We start from the raw sequence: 20438 nt of genomic DNA on the forward strand, positions 1-20438 counted from the left end.
TATACACTTAGGGAAGCACGAAAACCACAGAAGAATGGATTTCTCAACTGATCAGACATCCAGCATTGTCTTTCATATCTTTATTCTATCACAGAATACCTGATTTCATCCTGGAAATTAATCATGTAAGATTGAGGATATCCTATGTGTCAACCCTGGAACCATCTTTAAGCATCTTCAGGGTTGCCACAGTGGGAAAGGGAGTGGGGAGTAGAGATAGCTGAGGAGAATATGCAGCCAAAATAACATTCTTTCTTTTGGGAACCAAGGATACTCTCACCAGATAGGAGGCATCTGGGATGGGGAGAGAGACCTGATTGGGGCATGTGATGGTTCTGTGTAATGTGGGGAAGAACTTTGGATTTGAACTGGGAGAGGAAAACCCGGGGAGACTTCAGATTCGGGTTTTCACCAGCTGTGCCAATATGACATGCCTAATAAATCTACACTTGGAGGAACCCTGCCTTGGAGTTTTGATTTCCTATGGACTTTACTTGGAACCCTAACACTATGTGGATAAAAAAAAATCACACATCTCATTTGAGATCATGATCCTGTATAAGCTATATATTTGGTAGGCAAGCTGGATGCCATCTAGGGATCTGCCTGATTTATAACAAGATTTGGTTAGATTTACACTATAAGACTAAATGGCTGTGTGTATTTGGAATACCCAGGACTGGAAATGTTAGAACTGAATAGGACTTCTTTTGGGACTGGCATGCAATTTTGGGAGGTTTCCTCCTGCTCAAACAGCAGGTGGCAGCTGTGGCCAGGAAAACCTTTGCACAAATTTTTCTTATTGCTCATTATGACCTTAGACCTGGATTGTCCTTTGGACAATTACTCGTGTCTTGGTCACCTCTTTCATGAATTATTCCAATGTGTTCTATATGGAGTTGTTTTTGACAACCACTTGGAAGTTTCATCTGGAGACAGGCAGCTATTGCCATGCACAGCATGGCCATGTAAACCTTCTGCTTCATGAGCAGCCTTGTTACTGGTAGGGTTCATGATGCAATTCAAGGTGCTGGTAGTTTTATGAATAAAGCCCTCTGTGACGTAGGATCTAGTTATCCAAGGGAAAACCGTTTTCCATTATTTCTGTATGATAAGGAAGAATTGGAGTCCCATTTATTGAACAGTGTCATCTAATGGGACCTAGGAAGTATTCCTGGCTCTTTGGAACTATTCCTCCACCAAGATTTGTCTTCCCCACTTCTCTAACATCAATCCAAAGAGCCTTTTAAACATTACTTTTCTCATTTAAATATTGTATGCAGATCTGAATTGTAATGGAATCAGATAGCTTTATTAAGTTTTTTTTTTAATTAAAACCTGATTTCTTGCTTTGTCAGATTACATGGTTGTTACATCTAGATTACATAGTTGTTACAGAGAAAGAGAGTGTGTGTGAGAGAATATTGTTGAGTTAAGATATTATCTTTTAACCATATTTCTAATTGCTTTGCAAAATGTATTTTAATTATAGCTCAAAGAAGCCTTGATTAAAAATTTCAAACCTATTGTTACTTAAAGTAGACCCACTGAAATATGTGACATCGATAATTATGATAAGTAGGAGCAACTGAAAATCCATAGCTGATGACACATATTATCTAGTTCTTTGCTGGTTTAACTGATTTTATTTCTGTAAAACCATTTAAAGCTCTTTTTTTTTTAAGAAAAGCAACAAACAAAAATAAGAGCTTTTCTCTTAAATGCAGTTATGAATTAAAGATGTGTTTTACACCTACACTTTTTCTTCCAGCTTCCAGTCAATATGGTTCAAATGAATCCAGGTTTATTGCATGTAACACTCACTAGAAGAATCAGAACTACTAACGATCAAATTGGTGGTATATAAGAGTCAATGGAATTCAAGGTGGGCTGGACCCAGATTTCTTGTATGCGTGAAGGGACTTGAGATTGATGATGCCCTTGACCTCTCCTTTGGCCTCAGCCTACTCATCTTCTATAGTAGATTTCTTATGCTTGCTCTATAATCCCATTCTGTGAACATAGATTTGCCTCTTTGACAATTTTCATGATCCCAATGCTTCCTTTTATCTGTTTCACTCAAATGGAAGAAACCTTCAGCAAGTACATATTGTTGGTACCAAAGATCTCCCAAAGTGACAGAATTGTAGTGTTTGATTAATTAATTAACAGAATTATTTTTTGCATCATGGAGAGACTCTTACAGCATCTTAAACCATTCAAAACTATATTTATAAAATTCACAATAATTCTAGATAACCCATGGATTTATTCAACAAAACAAGAATAAAATCACCTTCTCCACGTACATGCTATTATTCCCTGTATTAGTGGTAAAATCTGAACCATACTACCAGTTTTCTGGCTGTGCATGTGCACTGGGCGCACGCATGTGCAGTGCGTGCCATGCACCAAATGTGAGGTGCGCATGTGGGTGTGTGCAGTGCATGCCAAAGGGAGGCATGGGATAAGTAGAACAGCGCCGGGGGGGGGGAGGGTGCTGATCAGCTATGGCACGCAATCTTTTTTTTTACTTTTAAAAGCATTTAAAAGTAATGTACAATATTAGGTTGTAAAAAAATGCTTTTAAAAGTAAAAAAAAGACTCTGACGATCAGGCAGCTCAACTGTGATTGTCAGAGCCCTTTTTTAACCTTTTAAAAGTATTTTTTTAAAAGAAGCGGCAAGCGGGCGACCAGGCGATTGGGTGAGCATGGGCGGGGGGCCCAGGGATTTTTCCTACCGGTTCTCCAAACCACTCGCCACCATCGCTACCGGATTGGCCAATCTGGCCTGAACTGGGAGCATTTCACCCCTGCCCTGTATATGTTTATCACCTAAAATCCATTTAGGTTCAGATGGTAGATAAATCCCATAAACACACACTTTTATTGACTTTCATTTAGGGCGTGTCAAATTTTTCAACTTTCAATTTCCAAACATTAGGGATGTTCAAAAGTTGTGACAGGCCTTGGGGATTGTAAAGATATTTTGGTTACTTTAATATAATTTAGATGTGCTTGGTAAGTATCTACATAAATATCGTAACTTTTTAACATTTTGTTTGCTTCATATTTGCTGGTGCTTTATTGGGGAGCAGGAACTTCTGCAGGCCAGAAGCCACATTTGCTGTTCAAAATGTTAGTGGAGTCAGGAAAAGAAACCGCATTGCATTTATTTTAAATTTAATTTAAATTTAATTTAAATGTAATAAATATGATTCTTTATCATGCATTTCATTTTTTCCCTTTCCTATTACAGTGTAAAATCTAACTGTATCCAAGATTTTATGGGAATTTATTTGAAGCTGGGTGTTACAGGTGGCTTTTACTCTATATTACATTAATTGCAACAGAATCTATACAGAAAACAAGTGGTCATTTCTATATGTATTTCAAGAAACATTTAAAAAAACAAATGGGTATTTAAAGACAGCAACTATATTCTACACCTCCTATGCACAATAATTTCATTTCCATACAATGAAGTGCAATAGAACAGATAAATTAAAAACCCATGCTTATTTTAAAAAAAGAGATGTAAGTATTAAGTAGATTAAAATGAAGTTGCCTCCTTCACTTCATGTTCAAAAAATTTCCTCAATTATTACCTTTAGCATTAACAAACAATAAATACCAACTTATACTTAAGCACTATGTTTTAATCACTTAATGCTTTAAAACATTGCTTCTTGGTTTTTGTCAAGTATCTCTTGAATACATTACAGTAATAGCATAAATTATTTATCGGTATGACAGCAGCCAAGCTTAGGCTAGGGAAGAGGTAATTCAAGAGAAAAATTGTTTTCTTTTTCTGCAGGTTCTTAAAAGATCTTTTCAGATCTAATAGCGTATGCATCAGTTTCTACCCCCTGCCTCCTTGCCAGGTTTGATCAAGCTGAGAAGTTAAGTTAAGCCATGAAACATCAGAAGTTCTTTAATTTACCGCCAGGCCCAATCAGGAAGACTTACAGTTTGAGGCCAAATCTTTATTTCTATTTCCATGGAAGGAGAGACATCGATTATGGTTCAAGGATTAACTGATTGGTGTTGACCTCCTGGCAAAAACCACTATCTAGTGACCAAGTCAATAACATTTTGTTTTTCAAGTCAACTCAAACGCATCACTTAGCTCAGATGATGAACTAGCTTACCTAACAAATGAGACAGAATCTGCTAGCACCACTGGTCCTCATACCACTCCTTAAGCAAGATCCCGCAGCATCTGTGTAGCTGCCTCCTTGCCTGCCTCCTTGCCTGACAAATTTGTGAAAATTTGTGAAATGACTTAAGGCTTAAGCTACTAGCTCAAAGACAGCAGGTATTAATGGATACTTGGCATGATGTTTTGTAGCTTTAAAGCCAATTAGTTATTGTATTATTAGATAGCAACTTCTGGCCTGGGAACTACTGATTTCTATCTTGCCTACTTGAACCCTTCTATTACCTATCTTTTCTATTTTCTGTCTCACCTTGCCCTCCAGATTTAGTTTGAGAAACTGGAGTAGGTTGCCACTTCTCCTTCCAATTCTTTCTTGTTAAAAATTCCCATGTCTTCATTCTTTCCACTTCCTAATTGGGGCAGCTTCCATTTCCATTTCTTCCTCATTAAAAACTAACACCCACCCACACACCCTCTTTTTCATTTGCCTCTTCTGAATAGAGGCAGCAAAAAAAGTGGGAGAGTATTTCTATTCTATGCTCTCTCATTTCAGAACTATCCCTTTCATTTTCAGATGGGGCAGTCTCTGTACTTCGTTTCTGCAATTTTCTTACTCTCCCCTTCAGTCATATGTCCGATCCCTTAGACAGAAATAAATAAGAAATCCATAATGAACTCCCAAAGTGTTCTCTTTGTATTGCAATACTTGGGCTTACTGATTGGCTCAGTGAAATTATATTAAGTTATACAAACTGCATGACATTTAAGCAGTTTAATGGAGAACTTCAGAGCCAGGCTTTGAGCACAGAAAAGCTAAGAGAAAAAAAGAGGAAAAAAAACTCGAGAAGCAAAATGAGTCAAAGTCAAGATGAGAAGTATGAAAGACTTAAGTGAAAAGGATGCAAGACAAAAGAAATAAATGAAAAGCTATTTTTGAGAAACTAATGTTAATTCCGAAGGAAATGAAATTAGGGGAGAAAACAGTATTATATATATTTTTTTTACCTCTGGAGGACACTCTAATTTCATTCCAACTGATGATCTGGAAATATTTACATTTTCTCCCTTTTCAGAAGGTCGTATTTTGTAGTTGACTGTGTTATAAAGAACCTACAAATAAAATTACAAATTTAAAGTACCCGTTGGTGAAATTTAAAAAAATCATTCAGGCCAAATCAAGACTGAATATGGTAGTGAACATTTTGCACCCCCCTCCTCCCAAAAATAATTTAAATTGTTTTCCAGATGAACGGATTTCATTTCATTTCATCAGATGAAATTCTGATTAAAAATCAGAATCTATGCCTTTCCTGTAATCATCTAAAATAATAGGAGGGGGCGGGGGGGGGAGAAGCCTGTGTAATATATTCTATGTATTCTATGCACATCATGGGAAGCAATGCATATAAGTAAAAAAAGAAAGTGAAAAACAAACTGTACAAGAAGCAAGAATTTTACAGGTGATTACGTTAACTTAGAAAGAACATAAATACATATAGAGCTGCAGAATCTATAATAAGAAACAGAAATAAAACTGCATTTACTTTAAGACCTCTCCAGATTACTATTTTCATGGCAACAGAAAGCTTTAGAAACTCTACATTTTTATTGGGTTCACATATCTTCATCTTCACCATCATCATTTAATAAATTTCCTTTTAGGAAAGACTGGAATAATAAAATGTAATTCCTATGACTAATGGCTACATTTACTCTTCATATTAGAACAAATGGGAATAAACAAAGAAAGGGTAAAGTTAAGTGGAAATCTTGTATGGATAATACAAAGCAAATTACAATGCAATAACACTTTGAATGAATATTAAACAAAGCCTTACTTATGGTTCTTTGTAAACCATAAATGCCCTTGACCAGTTAGTTTTCTCCTCTCACTCTTTTGCATCCACTACTACAAACTTATGCAGGAATACAAAAAGGGGACTATTTTAGATGTTTTGCCTCTTTTTTTGAAATGATGAATGTTATCAGCAAACCCTACAAGTCATCCACAAACCAGCAGTGGTTTTTGAAGAAGTGTAGATGATACATTTATGCATAGCAAAAAGCTAAGGGTGTGTCAACACCCAAAATTATCAAGTTTTATTCCTGTTACTCCATTCTCCCCCAATCAATTCCTAAAGATATGTATACTTTTTAAAACACCCACACACACCCACACCCATACCCACACACACACACACCATTCTAATTAGTAATATTAGGTATTTTCCCATTCCATTTACTGATTAGTCAAATAAGAATGTGCTTTTAACATCTAGTATACAATATAACAAACTGTCTTTTTTTAGTATTATTGACTGAAAATAGAATTTTATGCAAGGAGCAAAACAAACCCATGTATACCATTTTGGCTTTGTTTTGCTATTTAGGTATTTTATTCAAATCAATCGTCCAGTACCATACTCTACCAGCATAAAGTTGAAACTTGTTATTCTTTAGTCAGGCAGTAAATAGGGCTTTAGAAAATTGTGAGATACCTCGGTTTGTAGAATATTGCTTGCTGCCAATAGCATTTCTATGGCACTTGGGGGACAGTGCGTCAAAGCATAGGCCAGGAGCTGCTGCCGAACCACCATGTCTTGATATCCTTCTGATTGTCCTAGCTGGCTACAAACCTCCCAGCTTTTAGAGTATCCTGCCATGGATATTACAAAAAGGAACACAGAATGGAAATAGATAATGTATTAACTATATTCTTCACTCATCATTCCATCCTCAATAATTCTTTCTATACAGTATTATTAATTTATTTGCTAAATTTATATGTTGCCCATCTTGCTGTCCCATGAGATGTAATATCCAACTCTATCTCATCACAATCATCTTCTTTCACTCAACATACAAATGCTGTTTTCCATTAAAAAAAAAGACAATAACTGGTTTTGAAGCTTCTGCACTAGAAAACAAGAATCTTCCAGATTAGAATAGAATAGAATAGAATAGAATAGAATAGAATAGAATAGAATAGAATAGAATAGAATAGAATTGAATTTATTGGCCAAGTGTGATTGGACACACAAGGAATTTATTTTGGTGCATATGCTCTCAGTGTACATAAAAGAAAAAGAAAAAAAATACCTTCATCAAAGGTACAACATTTACAACACAAATGATGGTCATAGGTTGCAATTTAACTCTTAATGATAGCAACAAAAAGTTACAGTCATGCAGTCATAAGTGGAAAGAGATTGATGATGAAAACGATGAGAAGATTAATAGTAGTGTAGATTTAGTAAATAGCTTGACAGTGTTGAGGGAATTATTTGTTTAGCAGAGTGAGGAAAAAACTGAAGGATGTATGAAGTATGAAGGATGTCATAGCATATTATCTACAGATACCTCAGAAATAACAAATAATAGGCACTAATCAAGTTTCAGGAGAAAAGCAACATGGTATTTTATACAATTTAGATTCTAGAAAATTCCCAAGATCGTTTTTATCATCATTTTTACCTATGGATGGGGTACAGATATACTCTACCTGAAGCCATAAGTTCTTGACAGTGCATATTTGCAGCTTTGTAATCCTGATATTTGAGTGCTTGTTCCACTAAAAGTATCAAAACCTGTCCTTTTCTCTCCATCTGGTCATCACCTACAAAATAATATATATATATATTTATATGGAAAAACTAGACAGCATACTAAAAAGCAGAGACATCACCCTGCCAAACAAAAGTGCGTATGGTCAAGGCTATGGTTTTCCTAATTGCAATGTATGACTGTGAAAGTTGGTTCATAGGAAAGGCTGAGCGCCAAAGAATTGAGGCCTTTGAACTATGATGCTGGAAAAGACTCCTGTGAGTGCCTTGGACTGCAAGACGATCAAACCAATCAGTCCTAGAGGAGATCAACCCTGACTGCTCTTTAGAAGGCCAGATCCTGAAGATGAAACTCACTTTGGCCACCTAATGAGAAGGAAGGACTCACTGGAGAAGAGCCTAATGCTGTGAAAGACTGAGGGCAAAAGAAGAAGGGGACAACAGAGAACGAGGTGGCGGTTGGAGTCACTGAAGCAGTAGGCGTGAGCTTAAATGGACTCCAGAGGATGGTAGAGGACAGGAAGGCTTGGAGGAATGTTGTCTATGGGGTTGCGATGGGTCGGACACGACTTCGCAACTAACAACAACAATTTATATACTTAGTGGTTTGCCTCACAATAATTAAAAGTGGAATAGACAGATACAAAAGTAATTGGCTAATGGCATACAAGATGCAGCCATGGGTTTCTTGAATATAATAATAAAATAAAATAAAATGTATACAGCATACCAAAAATAGGCATGCTTTGATAATGTTACCAGGTGGGTATTGAAATGTCTACAAAAAAACAACCAAGCTCAGAAAGCACTAAGCAACTTTCCCCATCTACGAAAATCAGACAATATTTTACAACATTACAAACAAATGACATTACCCACTTTTCAAGACAACCCAAAATTATTATTTTTTCTTTTAACAACTCTATAATCCCTTGCTTCTGGGTAGAGTCGGGGTGACTGAATGGAGCTGAGTATTTACTGGCTGGATGCCTTTCCTGATGCCTAAGTGGAGGTCACAGCAGATATTTCCTCTTGGTGCCCAGATAGACAAATATCTGCCGCTATCTAGGATCAAACTCACAGCCTCCTGATTGTAAGGCGAGAGCTCCACTTTTAGGCCAGCATGCCACTCAAGACAACTCAAATTGATATAATTAATTCAAAACTTACCAACACAGTAAATTTATCAATTACTTCTAATTTATAGGAAAGTAGACACATTCAGATGTGACAGAAATTGCTTTTTCTTAATTGCGTTTGAGTGACAGATCAAGATAATACAGCAAAACAAAACAAAACTGACATCTTATTTTTTATTCTTCTACCTTGTGTCTTACAAGAAGTAAAGTACTAGACAAACTTGAATTGTTCTGTGATAATTCTTCATTCTCTGCACATCCTCGTTATACAAATGCTCACTGATTGATTAATGGTAACTCTTGATCCTGACAGGATGGCAAGTAGGTATTTTATCATTCAGTGTGATTATATTGTATATATTCATACACAATTTTATAGGCTAATCATGGAGTCCTCCAATTCTTATCCTTTGTACATTTATTAACTGGCTCTTATTCTTCTAATCAGACATATTCACCATACTACTTGGGCCTCAAAAATTTAAAACATTAAGGAATTATTCAAGTGAAATCAATTTCTAATGATAAGTTTTATACTTATGCTACTTGATATGTATATTTCAGGAAGTCAAACTACTAGATTTAAGGAATATAATAAAATATATTCAACTTCAACAATACAGTAGTTTTCTCATCTTTGTTGCCAGACATTTAAATACAGAACAACTGCTTTATCCAAAATACCCAGTGACATTTACTACTGAAAATTCTGTCTTGTCTAGTGTTTAAAGAACACCATATGCACCAATAGCAGTTTAAATAACTGGCCAAGTGAATATTTAGATGTTGCCCTTTTTCAAATACAGGTGCATAGAACCATTAAAAATTGAACAGTGCAGTGGAAGGAGCAAGTGCTATATATTAAGAAGTAAAAAAAAAAAAGTCACATAAGAAATCAATCAGCCATCCAACCAGCCATCCAACCAGCCATCCAAACAGCCATCCAAACAGCCACCCAACAATCCACCCAACCAGCCATCCAAACAACCATCCATCCAAACAACCAAACTACCATCCAACCATCTATACAACCATCTGTTGTATACAACCCCCAACCTACTAACATCCAAAACTAGGTATGCACGCCCCTTACCTCTTCAACACCAATCACTTCAGATCTCAAATGCAAATTGATAAATGCAAGAAGCATAGTCAATAAATTACCTGAATTTATCCTCTTATTAAACAGTGGCACATTTGATATCATTTTTGTTTGTGAAACATGGCTGAACTCATCCCTTCCTGACTCCATTATCTCAAACAAAGAATATCAAGTCTATCGATCAGATCGTGAAAACCGAAGAGGTGGTGGAGTGGCTATCTTTTACAAAAAGTCACTGAATCTAAAAAATATCCAAGTAGCACATAAACTCTCTCTTCCTGAAACTATAGTATGCGACCTATCCCTTGACACTATTCTTTGATTCTTACTATGCTACAGAGCCCCCGACTATGACATTACCCATGCAAATATGCTAACCTCAATGCTAACATGGGCTACCTCTTGCCCATATCCTCTCATCTTCCTGGGTGACCTAAATCTACCTCTCATTAACTGGACAACTAATGAATGTTCAACTGACCCAATCCATACTACACTATACAACGCTGTTACAAACCTAGGTCTTGAACAACTTGTAACTAACAATACAAGACTCAACAACTGCCTTGACCTCATCTTCTGCAACAATTCAAACTCAATTTACGGACTACAAATTAAAGAACCTTTTTCCAACAGTGACCACTGCATGATTGATTTTCGTCTCAATATACGTCCATACTTAAATCGTCATAACAACAGTACTCCCAACTACAACTTCAAAAAAGCCAATTACGACCTTATAAACAACGATCTTTCATTTCTGGACTGGCAAAATCTGTTTGCAACCTGCATAACCGCTGATGACCACTATAGAGTCTTCCTACTTGAAATCAATAGAGTCATTAAACTATATGTACCACAAATGACTACCATGACCAAGAAAAACAAACTACCCATATCAATAAAAAAGCTTCAATCAAAAAAAAAATCCCTCTGGAAAAGAAACAAAAAAGGCTATGTTACAAATTTCAAAACCGCTACAGAAACATATGCAACCAAATAAAACTGAATGCACAAATTACCACACCAAGCAAGAAGAGAACCTTCTGCGCACAAATTCCAATCGTGCCTTTTATAATTTTGTCAACAATAAACTTAAAGACTCAAGATCCATCCCACCACTAAAGGATTCTAACAACAAAGAATGCAATGACAAAACAGTCAAAGCAAACCTCTTCAACATTTTCTTTGGCTCAGTTTTTGTTAACTCCGATAACACATATCCGACATTCCACAAACGAACCAGCAATGACTATGATGATTTAACTCATATAGATTTCACAGAAGACAACGTTGGTAAAGCTCTTCACAACTTAAAACCATCGCTTTCTATTGGACCCGATGGACTATGTGCATACTTCTTAAAAAAACTTTCCATTAATATAGCAGAACCCCTAAGTATTATCTTTGATAAAGCTTTCACTACCAGTTCTCTTCCCAAACTTTGGTCACTAGCCACAGTCATCCCTATCTTCAAAAAAGGAGACCCCAGCTTAGTCGAAAACTACAGACCGATCTCCCTTTGCCTCATTACCTCATACTTAGAAACTAACAACCTACTCTCCAACAAACAATTTGGTTTCAGAAAAAAATTATCATGTTACTTACAACTTCTCCACTGCAAAACATATGGACTTTAAATCTAGATCAAGGCAAATCAATAGATGCAATCTACATAGACTTCTGCAAAGCTTTTGACTCAGTAGTACACGATAAACTTCTCCTAAAACTAACATCCTATGGCATCTCAGGACCCCTCCACAAATGGATATCTGCTTTTCTGTCTAACAGACAACAAGTGGTCAAAATTGGCAATGCTTTATCAAATCCTGTTCCTGTCAAGAGTGGCGTTCCTCAAGGCAGCGTCCTTGGACCAACACTCTTTATACTATACATTAATCTTTGTGACCATATCTCAAGTAATTGTGTTCTCTTTGCTGATGATGTCAAACTATTTAACACCACAGACAATACTTATATCATTCAAAACGACCTTGATCATCTAACCGCTTGGTCTAAAAATTGGCAGCTCCAAATTTCAACCAGCAAATGCTCAGTCTTACATATAGGAAAAAAGAACCAAACACTAAGTACATACTAGATGGACATTACCTTACAGACGACCCCCATCCCGTTAAAGACCTTGGAGTTTTCATGTCAAATGATCTAAGTGCCAAAGCCCACTGCAACTACATAGCAAAAAAAGCTCTAAGAGTTGTAAACCTAATTTTGCGTAGCTTCTTTTCCAAAACACCACACTACTAACCAGAGCATATAAAACATTTGCTAGACCAATTCTAGAATACAGCTCACCTGTTTGGAACCCTCACCACATCTCTGACATCAATACAATTGAACGTGTCCAGAAATATTTTACAAGAAGAGTTCTCCATTCCTCTGAAAACAATAAAATACCTTATCCCACCAGACTTGAAATCCTAGGCTTAGAAAACTTGGAACTCCATCGCCTTCGACAAGACCTAAGTTTAACTCACAGAATCATCTATTGTAATGTCCTTCCTGTTAAAGACTACTTCAGCTTTAATTGCAATAATACTAGAGCAACTAATAGATTTAAACTTAATGTCAGCCGCTTTAATTTAGATTGCAGAAAATATGACTTCTGTAACAGAATCATCAGTGCTTGGAATACTTTACCTGACTCTGTGGTCTCTTCCCATAATCCTAAAAGTTTTATCTAAAAACTTTCTACTATTGACCTCACCCCATTCCTAAGAGGACCATAAGGGGCGTGCATAAGTGCACAAACGTGCCTACCGTTCCTGTCCTATTGTTTTTTCTTTTCTTCTTCCTATATATATGCTTATACCTCCTTATATTTACTCATATATGTATTTATATACTATATAATCTTTTTGTATGATACCTACATATATTGTTGTGACAAAATAAATAAATAAATAAATAAATAAATAAATAAATAAATAAGTATTGTCTGAATCTAAGCTTTAGTGGAAACCAACAATGTATTTTTAATTATACCTTTATTGCATGTTTAGCTGATTTGTTTATTCTGAATTGGAATTTGTTTTCAAAGTTAATTTCTAAAATTGGCATCTACCATTTGAGCAAGTTTTTTGACATAAAAAAACTTGGGATATAAATTCTGTAAGTAAAATAAAAATGTAAATTTAGGCATTAGAGAACAACTCCAAGAAGTTACATCACAGCAAATAATCTTAGTTAACTCTGGAAAAACAGAAGCAACAAAGTTGAAAGATATATTTCCTCTGAAAAATTGCCACAAAAAATAAGGTAACTAGTTTATTTATTAAGAACAAAGGAAGCAAGCTGTATCACTTATCACAAAGTTATTAATCACTAGATATATATGGAAATATATTCCCAGAATATTGTAACAATATACCAGCTGGGGAAGGGGAATACTGTAAGGTATAAACATTGTAGTCTTGATACCGGGACAACCAATGCATCCAATGATTTCTAGAAAATTCTGGATGTACTATTATTATAGCCCACCATAGAAATCAGGAAAAAAAAACATTTTGTAAATTCTAATACAATTGATGAATACAGGACAAAAGTCATGCTATTACAACTGATAAACACCAAAATACAATCGATAAATGGACAGAAACTTCTTCACAATTTATTACTTTTATTGTTACCATAGATAGATTCTTTTATGATCTTCTGTGCTTTGACACATAGATCTTGTGCTTTGGAAACGTCCTCTTTTGATGACATGCAAGGTACAAGTACTGTACAAATAGCAAAACCTAACTAACATCTATACAGACTTCAGATTTTCCTCAATAATAAGATCATTTTTTTCCCCTTACCATTCAAAATAGAAACCTCTTTTCATCCTCCAGAGAAAAAAATACCTATACATAATCACTAATTATATAAAAAAAATAATCCCATGATTGTCATTGTCATTATAATGGTATGTAAGAAAGACCTTGAGGAAGGAGCCGGAGAGATGCTTCCTAGGGAATGGTCCAACAGGAGAGGGCACAGCCTGCAGATCAGGAGTAGTATTCACTTACCTTCGCTACTGTTTCGCAAATGTGAGCATACGTGCCTCCTCCACAAATGCACAGAACCTTCTGTGCTTGCGCAGAGGGTAAAAAATGGGAAGAGATGATGTCCAGGTGGGTGGACGGAGCCTCCCACCGCTGGCACTACCAGATCACGCGATCCAGATAGAACTGGCTGAATTTCACCACTACTGCAGATGCATAATGCGAACAAAAAGAATAAGAAGGGACCTTCCCTAACTTCTTAGACTGTAAAGGAGACAGTGGGAAACTTATACTTGCCAGATTTTGCTAATGTAGCATGACAATAAGGTAGAATTAGCTCTTCTGGTCATGTTTCCTGTCTGGCCTATCTGGGCTGACAATCATTTTGAAACAAAAAATATTTTAAAAGCACTTTCGTAATTAATGATTCCAGGAGCAATTCCTGCATCTAATAACAAACAGATGCGAGCAATATTTGTGCCAGGTCCTTTCAAGGTTAAAATGCAATAAATGAATGGCAGGTCACTTTTGAGGATTGTTCCATGAAGGCTAGATGCCAAGCATCTGTGAAACTGTCATGAAACGCTGTCTTTAAAAACCTATTATAGAATTAATCTATGAAAATTTATTTTGAAGAATAATTCCTGTCTCTCTTAACTTCCGTCAGTAAAAAATAATGAGAATATAACCCACTCTTCCTTAACATGATGGTCTCTGGTGATGTTAAACTCGGCTTCTATATCATTCCTTGGCAGCAATAGCCATGGTTGTTGACAACTGCAATTGAACATCTCTGCAGGGTACCACATTGTAGAAAGCTAGCGAAGACAGTAAAGCAAATAGTTCTTGGCCTTATTTTTCGTAAACAGATGAAACAGAAATCTTGAAGGTAATACAGTAAACTGGCATGGGATTATGTTTATGAAAAATTATTATTCTGGTGTTGTACCACATCTAGTTTATTTCTAGTGTGCAACTCGAGATAGTGGTTTCCAAGTTTCTGCAACACACAGCTAGTGTTCTTAAATTTGATCCAACATCTTCTATGTTGTCTTCTAGGAGAACATAATTTATTTATCCTTCTTTTTTTTTTTAGCTCTTTGTAAATAATTGCAGACTGTTATTTCCATTTTAACTTGCATTGTTCTTTGTCCCGTAAATCGCTTTGCTTATATAAACTAATCATGAAGTTTAGCTGTTAAAGTCTTTTTCTAATGTTTCATAGATTTCTATCTTTCTTGTAAATTTCCCAAGGGCTGACCCCCCTCTCAATTAAAAATGGAACTCTTTACAGTATAATTAGATTTCTAAAATAGGTCTGGCCCCCAAATGAACTCAAAAACTTTCTGAAACATAGAAGATGGACGAAACATCTTCTTTAATGGATATGAATTTAATGGATATCAGTCTGACTTACTGTACTTGGCTGCTTGGGGAAAAAAATCTTGCACTATAATCCCTGAGGACAGCGCCCCCCCCCCATGTTATTTTCCATCTCCAAGACAAGAATAAAGTGCATCTTTAATGTTTTAGATTATTTTTCAGTGAAATTTAAAATAATGGTTTCCTGTTTTGTTTTTTTAAAGAAACTTATTAATTTAAGGATGACTGCAAACTATAATTCAAATAAGAGCGCCAAACTAATCAGTAAGAGCAGATTTTTAAAAAAAAAAATCAAAACAACACAGTTTATCTATACTTTCAATTTAAGATGAAACATTGCTATAATTGTAAGAGGAGAAGAGTCATTACAGTCTTTTGGAATTAGCAAAAGATTACTGGTGCTCAGAGTTAACAATGTGCTTTGCATCCGGAGTTATCTTTTGTAAGAGTTAGGGAGGTATTCAAAATAAATATGTAGACATTACAATGAGTTAGCATGCTCTCTCAGGGAGATAAAGAACCTTATAAAATGAAATCAAGTAATGAAGACATGCAGGGGTTCTGAAGTGGCTGGGGGCACTTGAATGATTATTTTTTTATAATAAAAAACCTGGCTTGAATTCTGTATTAAATAAAAGGAGTACGCTCATACTTTGACACTAATGTTTATCACAGCAGTGAATTAATTTGTTCACTTCTGGCAGAAGAGAAATGTCTATTCTCAGAATCTCTGTATTCTTCATTACTCATACCACTTCAGTGTACTTCAAAAGATTATTTTAATACAGTTATTCGGTTATCCACAAATCCATCATATCTACTGCCCAAGATCTCATTTGCACTAGATTTGAAAAACATCTGAAACTTCACGAATTATCATGTAAGTACTATGCTTAACTATGCTTAACAAAATGATGAACAAACCTTTGGTCACCAGGGCCAATGATAAGCAAATTTGGAAGAGGAAAAAGAGGGTGATAATGCAAGATAGCTGAGGCACTGTCATTCAGGGGCAGAGTGAGCTTTTCCCATCTCAGGTTTTGAAGGAGGAGGAGGAGAAGGAGGAGGAGAAGGAGAAGGAGAAGGAGAAAGCCTTCTTTTTCTTAATAGAAAGCCTTAATAGAAAGCCATGCCATTAAAACTAACATTTGTTGATTATGGATTTTTTTCTTTAAATAGAGAAAATCTTTTGGTGAGATGCATGGCTGTATAAATTTGATTAACAAATAAAAATAAATAAATAATTAACAAAGGGATTGGGCAGCCTATAATTTAATAAATATACATACAGGTATGAGATACTAAGAAAGTGTTTGCAAAAAGCCCTTACATTTTTAGTTAAACGTAAGATGTTTGCACAGTGCCCAAAATTGAAATTGTGACTTGGGACGTCTCTAAATTTATCAGCAAACAGTATGAAATGATATTCTGAGACACTGGAACTTTTCTTTGATCAATAAGGCTAATTCAAAACTTAAGTTTAATACACTCATACTTTCCCTCTCACAACTACAGACCAAACATATACTACATTCTATCATTTTCCAATTTTAAAAGCCTCCTTGGCTTTGCACATTAAAATTTACAACTGTAGAGATTAAGTATTTCTTCTTCATAATGGCAGAAGAGTGTATACTTTGCAGGGCAGGAACTTGTGTTTCCTGTATGTTAATTAGCAACCACTGTGAGAGCGGTAACAGAGCAATTTGAGAATAATACAGATATATCATTCTTCCCTTCAACTTGGAAATGAGAGGGGGGAAAAAAGAAGAGCAATATATATCAAAGAGTTTTCTGAAACTGATTAAACAAACCCTTGCATAAACAGCTTATTGATAACACCACAAGAGTATTAAAATGAACTTACATTTTAAATACGGCAAATTAGATTGTCTTTGCACAAAATAAATAATTGTAATTTCTTAAGTAACAGATAGATTTATAGACTGACTGTAGGTAGCAAATGTATTTTAGCTGCTTTACATTCTGTTGGTGATGGAGGGCTGTCTAATTAAATCTCAACTGAAATCAATTAATTGATATTTTAGGTAAAAAACGTTACAATGGTTTACAATGATATAATCTTTGAATATAATTTAAGCATTTTTGAAGACAATTTAGAATCTTTGAACAAGCCCTTAAACTATATGTGAGAGCACAGGCTGCCTGAAAGTTAGCTAGCACCTGGGCTTATTGTGCTCTCCCCCTTTAAGACCTCTCCCTAGCCAGTCCAGCTGGCAAGCGAGGAGCTGAGCAGAAAAGCAGCTGGGGATGATGAGTGTTGTTGTTTGTGGTGAAATAACTGGTGCATCAGAGTTGTTCTGGGAGTGACAGAGGAAATGATTTCTGTTACTTAATGTGAATAGAGCCACTGGAAGCAGCCTAGGGCTAACAGACAGACATAAGGTTCTTTAGCAGTAGGGCTCACAAATTGTAATAGCCTAATAATAGTAGTAGGAGTAATAGTAGACCTGGGGAAGTGAGTGAGAAGGAACTGAGAGTACCTGTGTGTACTCATGTGTGGATTGCCTGAAGGCTCAGGGGGCTTGTGTTTGTCCTCTGGAGCTTTGGGTGCCCACTGACATTGGATATAGATAAAAGAGCCTGTGACAAAAAACCAACACAAATTAGGAAACCATATTTGATTTTACCTTCAACCTTCAGCAAATTTGCAAGTCCCAAAAGCTTGGCAGATTGCTTATAGTTTGTGGGCAGCCGAGACAGGCATTCCTTGATAAGGCTGAGTCGATCAGAACACAAGCGCACTGGAGAGAAAATATCAAGAAATGCAACAAAATTGTATTTGAGGCAGATACTTGTAAAGTGTTCATGAGCGCTATAAATGTAAATGTATATTTAAAGTAGGCCTATGCAAAGCATTCCAACTGGCGTTTCATAAACCTTGCTGGTGCAAATGAAGCATCTCTCTGTGAAGTGCTAAAGCTTCAACATCCTCAGGGAGATTCAGTGTGACTGCTTTGAAGGCACAGACAACACGTTAGCTGGGACTCTGAACCAGAAGCGGATCAGTTATATACATATATGCATGTGGAGAAATGTGAGGAGCAGCTGAGCCTTCCGGAGGACACAGCTTTTTGGCTACTTCAAAAACTGCCTCTTTCACACTGATGTGCATTGCAAAGTACCCTTTTCAAATGCTGTGAGGAACCCAAATTTAAAGCACAATTGAACATCTTCATTCATGTGGCAAAAAAAAATTTACTCTAGGAAATAACTTATAAATAGGCCTTTTCCATCTTTGGAGGATAAAATCATCACGTTAACAGTTTGGAACCTTTATTTCTTTTCCAAACGTTGAAAATATGAAAACATGAAATATGAGATATTACAGCCCAATCCAGGAGGGACATCTTAGTTTCCACTCTGTTAATCCGGAGTTAACTCTGGCTTTCCACAATAAATAATTTTGGATTTTCATATTCTATGTTTACTTTATCAGCCTGCAGGCAGCATCTTTCTTTTGTATGGTGCCCTGTTTTTAAAGTGTAAAAATAAAAACATAATGATATGCAATCTAGAGTTTTTAAAATGTTTTTGCAAACACTACAGCTGACTCTGTAATTAATAACCTTCTGTACTTATTAAACTAAACAGATTTTTAAAGCAATAATAACATTAGTCATTTCAAATAACAGAAGCATCAAAAATTCCTGAAAAGTTTTGGGGTTGTTGTTTTTTTGCAAATAAATACAAAACAACAATAACAAAAATGTATCATTAAGTATGACTGATGATATATGACAATATCTGATAATATCAAGGCAGGTAAAATGCAGGGCTATGTATGTCAAGAGAAAACTGGAAGTAAGTTGAATGCAGCATGAATTCATTATTTAAAAATATAAACAAGAAGCAATAGGGGCAAGAATAATTTAGAAATGATAAATGCGGATTAAATACAAAAGTAAATAAACAGCATGAAAGAGGTAGAGCTGCTTTGGTCATACAGAAAGAATGAAAGAATCATAAAACAAGTATATGAAGCAAGAATGATATCAGCTGAGATGATGAAGATGACACCAATGGTTACATGAAGCTGTTGAGATCCTCCAAGACAGAGGATTGACAGGTTTAAGGAATCAAAGTTATGATATAAGTGGTATGGCTATGGTAAGGATAAGAATTTATAAGTAATGTATGGATATTTTGAAGGAGATATAGTAGTAATTTATTTTTGTATAAACTAGATTTAGTCATATTACGGTAGTAAGTTTCTTGTGAGCTATGCTAATTAATATGAGAAACACTTTGGATTTTAAAAAATGTGGGTTTTTAGATTCTAAAGTGTCTGGGAAAAGCAGATGCAACTATAATATTAGGATTAAATAACAAATTGCACTATACAGCAAGCTATGGTCAGACTGAGAATAAGGCATGGAGAACAGTGCATATTCTTTAGCTTTGTTTTGTTTTATTAGGTTTTAATAATATAACCTAAATGTTTTAATGTAAAGGTTAGAGGGACATTGAGCAATATATCCTAAAAGGAATATATCCTAAAAAGGAAAATGTTGGTAAAATCCAACCAAAATAAATTGGATGTAAATAAGGCATATACGACAGTTATATTTAATGAGACTGCAAAAATATATCCTTTTTGCAAATAACTAAGCCAATCAGATTTATTTATACAAGAGTACTGAAATGCAATGATTGTACCTACTACTTGCACAAGTATGAATCCTTAAGGCTAATACTCAAAAATTGCTAAGAACCACATACGAGATAGAAATGATAGAGCAAAACTGTACCTTGTAATGGTAAAATTTTTACACCAAATTCTTCAAAGTAACTAAGAGAACGAATAAGATCTAGTTCTTCTTGAATAACAGGTGGACAGTCTGTAATGAGCTGTAAGCAGGACCTTAAAAAAAAGAGAGAAATTTAAGAATTTCTCTCCAAATAAAATTAATTTAACAGAAAGTTAACTCATTTTTTTAAAAAAATTAAATAAGAGACATAAATGACTAGAATATTGAAAAGAAACACTTAGTTTACAGTATATTAAACTATATATTTTATTTTTTGTGTAGGAAAGCATCATTTCACGTCCCAACTGT

The 20438-nt window shown here is 35.4% G+C and overlaps 1 protein-coding gene across 1 annotated transcript in view; it reads right to left on the bottom strand.

Annotated features, from left to right (window-relative positions):
- The window catches only part of NBAS (NBAS subunit of NRZ tethering complex), a 167790-nt gene that overhangs the window by 63549 nt on the left and 83803 nt on the right, over positions 1-20438 (bottom strand). Inside the window, exons 31-35 of the mRNA XM_058178795.1 lie at positions 20130-20242; positions 18009-18122; positions 7663-7776; positions 6659-6816; positions 5166-5270 (exon numbers count right to left, since the gene is read on the bottom strand). Of these exons, the coding sequence (XP_058034778.1) occupies positions 5166-5270; positions 6659-6816; positions 7663-7776; positions 18009-18122; positions 20130-20242 (604 nt within the window). The remainder of the gene's footprint in view (positions 1-5165; positions 5271-6658; positions 6817-7662; positions 7777-18008; positions 18123-20129; positions 20243-20438) is intronic.

The sequence above is a fragment of the Ahaetulla prasina genome, chromosome 1 (genome assembly GCF_028640845.1).
Source record: "Ahaetulla prasina isolate Xishuangbanna chromosome 1, ASM2864084v1, whole genome shotgun sequence".
NCBI lineage: Eukaryota > Metazoa > Chordata > Lepidosauria > Squamata > Colubridae > Ahaetulla > Ahaetulla prasina.